Raw genomic sequence first — 5,480 nt, 5'->3', positions numbered from 1 at the left:
CAGGAATGAACGTCAGCCGGACACTTTGAGGAGAAGCACCGTGTCACCAAACAGATTAGAAGGAATTGGCTGTGCTGTGCTGGGATCCAACCTGTCTGAGTCTTAAACACTGCTGGGAATCCCTTTTCCTGGTTTTGCACATTGGAAATGGATTACATGTTTGTAGAGGAGCAAGAACTGGGTCCCACACTAATCTTGTAGCAGTAGTGTGCAGGCTAAGAGATCTTTATACAAAAAGAATTACTTCATTTTGTGATTGCTTATGCAATCTTTACCTTTTGATCTGCAGTGTGAAACTGGATCTGGGACTTATTCATGTACAAGGACTCTTCATAGTCGCCAATAGGCACGTAAGTAAGCGTGCTGTTTTTCCAGGACCAGAATATAAGCTTGTAGCCAGTGTTCGTGCTATGGGATTGATCAAACCTGAAACTTCGGCCGTTCACCTCGAATGGGAGGGTATTCATGAAGTGCAGCAACTAGGGAGAAAATTAAAATTGACAGTAAGTGTAGGTACAGACGATGCTTGGAGGATGGTAATGCAGTAAGGTAATTTCTGGCTGAAATCAGTCGTCCCTTACCTGAGCTAAGATCGCAGCTATCGGCCTTTACTCACCTGCCAGGCCCTGATGGAGGCTCTGGGACACGCTTGGTGGGTGCACCCCAGCGCTCTGTGCAGTGCATAGGCCACGCTGTAGACTGCGACATACACGGGTTGTATTTGCGAGAGGCTTAGCGTGGACGGCATGTCGTGCAGCGAGACGTGGTCGCACTGTTTGCAGTGGGTGTCCAGCGTGTCGTAGTCCATCAGGTGGTTGAATTCTCGAGACTCCTGGCAAAATTTCTCCTGCTGAACAGAGGTAAAGAGGTCAGTGACATATTCCTGGAAGCCAGGGACTGTGCCAACCTGCATAATAAAGCCCAAGACTGTCCCAATGCTCTGAATATTTGGGATAGAGGCAATTACGTCAGACAGCAGCCAGGCTTCAGTGCCAATCCAGACTTTCTTGCTCAGTCCCATCCTGATGCTGTATTCCAGCAGGGCCTGGGCTGGCAGACCAAAGGCAAAAAGGACAATGACGTTGACTTTGGTCTTGTTAATTGACTTAATGGTATCTTCCAGTTGGTTTTTGGCTGTGGGGTCTGTGAGGTCTGTAGGAATTAGCCCCTCAAATGCAACGCAGATGCTGTGATTTTCAGCAATGCTTAAGAAGAGCCCCTTGGCTCCTCGGCCGTATTCGTCATCGCTTCCAATGGTGGCAATCCAGTTCCATCCAAATTTGTTCAGTAGCAGGACCACAGCTTCCACCAAGTTCTTATCACTGGAAACAGTACGGTAGAAGGATGGGTACAACTCGGTGTTGCTGAGCTTCTCACCGCTGGCTCCATAGCTGACCTGCAAATGACAGGATAGAGAAAGCGAGGCAGAGTAAAGCTAAGGGAAACATTGACAGTCCAGGTCTGTCCACCTCCTTTGCTTCATCTCAGGGCACTAGATTTTGAAAAATGCTGGGTCAGGATAGTGGGAAGGAAGAACCCACCTAAAGGGATAGGTCCATCAAGGCTGCATGTACCAAGAAAACCATAAGCGGGCTCCTGTCACCTGCCCGCAGCAGCACTGCCCACATGGCTGTCTCCTTCCACTGCCATGTGTGTCCATCCAGCACCAGCCCTTCTCATTAACGCCAATTAGCTTCTTTCTACAAAGGGTAACGCACCCAAGATGCAGTAACATCTTATCTCAGGGCTGAATTTACCTGACCATTACAGCTCGCTGTGTTGTGGTGACTGAGTTCTTTACCTGCGGGATCAAGAAGAAGCTGAACAGTTTGGCCGTTACCAGGCAGAGATCTGACTTATGAGGTCCGATCACAGCAGTCACACGAGGCTGGTAGTCGGTGTAGTTGCACAGCACTCCAATGCCCGTTGTGCCCTTTCGGGTCAGGAAGAGCAGGCTGGGCTGTAAGGCCGCCAGTGGCTCGAAGCAGTTGTCGAATATGTCATAGCCCAGCGTTACTCCTGGGAGGAGTGAAGTGGAATTGTTGACCTGATCGACAGCAAACTTCATCGCAAGAGCCCACGTTAGCCCTTCTAGAAATACCCTGAAATAAGAGGAGATGGGGAATTATGTGATCTATCAGTGCTGTTACAGTGGTGATCAGTTTACTCCACATTCTTCGACATTTTAGCATCCCGTCTCTTGCCAACCCAGACACACACAGCCCTGACAGCAGAGCATCCCTGTACCCATAGCCTTTGTAAACTTTGTGCTGTGAGTGGCTCTGAGCACCTTTCACATCTAATTAATCTTGTCTGGCAGCAAATATATCCTCTGTGCTTCACAGGAGAAGCAGAGGCATACAGAGACCAGCCTGTTTAGCTGTGAGGGTCAAGACTCAGGTGACCTCTTGCTCTTAGCTTTATGTGCTTCAGCCGTGAAACCAGTGGTCCCAAAGTGCTGTGCCTGCTGATTCAGGAGCAATGTCCTTCTCCCTGGGATTTTCCTCTGCTGTATAGCTCAGTGCCTTGGGAATTTTCCCTGCCTCGTGGCCTGCGAAGATGGAAAGATTTTGGACTGTGCTTTTCTGTGCTTTGTTGCTGCCAAAGAAGCAGGTAAGACACCAGCGCATCTTTTCATTCTCCTCACAGAGACCTTCAGTAGCTTGTAACGTGATGGTGTGAACCACCTTGGTGTAACTGAGGAGGGAATACTGATCTTAACTCTTCACACACCAGCAAACCTGCAAGCCAGGTGATTTTGTTTCCTGCTTTGCCTTGTGCACAAGTACTGAGTGTCCTCATCAAAGTAATAGTGCCATCTCAACACGTGTCATCTGCCTGTGGAGAGCAGTGCCTGCTGCTCACTCCAGCTGGAAGCAAAAGCAACATTTACACCTTTGTGTAAGTGTTCAGATTCAAACCACTAAGGAAGCTGATGCCACTGAAAGCTTTCATCAAAGTAGGGTTGCTTGCATCTAAAGTAGCATCAAGAAAACCCCAAAATGTTTTCCATTTCACGATCAGAAATGGATGGCACAGTACAGCAGCGCCTTAGAGCTCATCTTTGTTTCTGTCTCACCTTGGAAGTTCAGCTCTGATACCACCAGTTGCTATCCGAACTACTTTCCTTTCTCTCCCCAGCCCAAGTGACCCAACTTAACCCAACATCCCTCTTACCTTTCACACACCACGACTGTGGGCTCCGATCGTGCCGTCAGGTTTACGGTGTCCACTGCAAAAGGGAACAAGCCTCCGATGATATAATCACCGGGCCGCCTAAACTGAGCTGACAGGCACGTGGGTTTGAGCGCCGCTGCGTAACCAAAGCTCAGGCACAGCAGCAGGTCAGGGAGCATTATTTGTCTGTTTTGGGGAAAATTTCAAAGAAATCTCCGAATGTGGCAGAGGGAAGAGGGGCAGAGGATCCAGTCTCAACAGTTCTCGGGAAGCGTCTTTAAATAGAGCTCGAAGAGATTAAAATAACAGGGAAGAATTTGTTTAGCAAAATGCATTAACTCTGTGCTCAGCGGGCAATAGTCAAATACACAGCAATACCCTCTGAGTGTACCTGGTTGCAAACCACTGCCCTAATCCTGGCTTCCTTTCCTCAGTGAGCAGCCTTTACTGAGCATGACTTACTGAATTCATTGGCACAGCTCTGGAAACCAGACTTCCTGTAGGATAGGTGGTAAACCTGGGTGCCCCACCTTTATTTGGCCACATGCCTTTTGCATTAACTCCCTCCCTGCCCCTACCAAACAAGAAAAAAACCTCGATGGAATGGGTCTGTGGAAGCTGATTACAGCTTCCACACACAGCTGGTTTGTGACTTGGCTCATGCTGGGAGCAGATCATTATCAATTTGCAATCAAGTGAGGTTCAGGTTAGAGAGAAGGAGGAAGTTCTTTACTGAGAGGGTCGTCAGAAGCTGGCACAGGCTGCCCAGGGAGGTGGTGGAGTCACCATCCCTGGATGTGTTTAAAGAGCGGGTAGACGAGGTACTAAGGGATATGGTTTAGGGGGTAGACAGGAGCGGTTGGACGTGATGATCTCAGAGGGCTTTTCCAACCGAGCGATTCTGTGATTATGATTCTGTGAAGTTGCAAATCTAAAAGCATCGGGGCCTGTAACCATAATACAGAGGCTGAGGAGGAGAACATTTACTTGCTCCCAGGCATTGCTTTATGCTGTTATCTGAGGTTCTCCCTGGCTCTCTGATCCCATTCACTTGTGTGTCCCTACTTAGAAACTGCTGCCCTGAAAGAATGGCACATAGTTTATTTTTAAATGAACTTCTGAATTATATATTGAGTTGCCTGATCTTAAGGGCAGTGACTTACACAGCAGTAATTTTTATTTCTTTTTTTTTTAAATTCAAGGTCACCTCATCACGGAGATGACCAAATCTTCCTCAGTGCATCGCAAGAACTCGTCTGGAGCAGCCCCTTCCTAGACTGCAAGGTTGGTGAGCTGCTACTCAGCTGCACTGCTATTTTTAGGAAGTTGCTATTGGCTGATCTGAATTTTTGCCACACTGAGCTATGACGTTAACTTCAGTTTACAAACTTGTGTTTAGGTACAAGCTCCACAGCACAGTAATTTAGGTTGCATCATTTTCTGCATTTTTTTTCCTGTCAGGTCTGAATCTTACAAAACAGAATAGCTCTAAATTGTCAAGTTCAATTTGCTGCATTTTATTGGCTTATTATATATTTATAGTGCATCATAAAACCTGCTCATACTGCCAAAGTGATACATCACTTTTGCTATAAGGCTAGAATACTTTTCCGTGTATGAAGAGAAGCAGGTACGCTGTAGAAACTTAATTATATGAGAACTTCAGGCATGTAAAAGTGCTTTTTTTTTTCTTACTGTAGAGCTGAGGCTCTACACACACGAAACAGATATATATATATAAATACACATTAAAAAATTGGTACATTATTTTTCTTTTGTAAAGTGAGGCATCCTGAATAGCTTTACCAACTTGTCAGCTGGAAAAGGAAAGGGAGAGTGACCACAGACAGAGAACCAGACACTTGTGCACCTGTGAGAACAGAGTTTTTCATCCAGTTCATCCTAATTCACCTGTGAGAACACAGAGTTTTTCATCCAGTTCATCCTAATTCTGTCAGCATGAGGCGTGGAGCTTTAACATCCCTCCTGTCAAGGAAGGTCGAGCAGCTGATGCTGGGCAAAGAGCTCCTGGGTGATGCCGTAGACGGTGCGGATGTAGGGCAAGGCCTCGCCCAGCATCGCCACAGCTTCCTCGGGCGTGCCCACGTTCATGATTTCCAGAAAGGCGTCCCGGGCGGGAAGCGTGCAGAAGGCAGCCGTGGCAATTTTGCGAATAACCCAGGGGTGGTAGTTCGCCAGGGAAGCGTTGTAGGAGTCCCTGCAGATAACGGATGTCCGGGAGTCCTCCTGGCCGGTCCTCAGCCCCTCCAGGAAGAGCTGCAGCCACAGTAGGGCCCTGTGCA

The 5,480-nt window shown here is 47.7% G+C and overlaps 2 protein-coding genes across 2 annotated transcripts in view; both read right to left on the bottom strand.

Annotated features, from left to right (window-relative positions):
- The window catches only part of LOC104546646 (taste receptor type 1 member 3), a 4,949-nt gene extending 1,593 nt beyond the window's left edge, over positions 1-3,356 (bottom strand). The window contains exons 1-4 of the mRNA XM_010192083.1: positions 3,178-3,356; positions 1,802-2,102; positions 617-1,396; positions 276-479 (exon numbers count right to left, since the gene is read on the bottom strand). Coding sequence (XP_010190385.1) covers positions 276-479; positions 617-1,396; positions 1,802-2,102; positions 3,178-3,356 — 1,464 coding nt within the window. The remainder of the gene's footprint in view (positions 1-275; positions 480-616; positions 1,397-1,801; positions 2,103-3,177) is intronic.
- A 1,810-nt stretch (positions 3,357-5,166) lies between these two features.
- Positions 5,167-5,472, bottom strand: CPTP (ceramide-1-phosphate transfer protein; the record flags this gene model as incomplete). The annotated part of the gene is made up of 1 exon (XM_010192082.1): positions 5,167-5,472. A coding segment is annotated over one exon (306 nt), but the record flags the coding sequence as incomplete, so codon positions are not given.
- Between the last annotated feature and the right edge of the window lie 8 nt (positions 5,473-5,480).

Source organism: Mesitornis unicolor, unplaced genomic scaffold, assembly GCF_000695765.1.
Source record: "Mesitornis unicolor isolate BGI_N332 unplaced genomic scaffold, ASM69576v1 scaffold37359, whole genome shotgun sequence".
NCBI lineage: Eukaryota > Metazoa > Chordata > Aves > Mesitornithiformes > Mesitornithidae > Mesitornis > Mesitornis unicolor.
The sequence above is the reverse complement of the archived record's forward strand: the minus strand, read 5'-3'. Positions and strand labels throughout refer to the sequence as shown.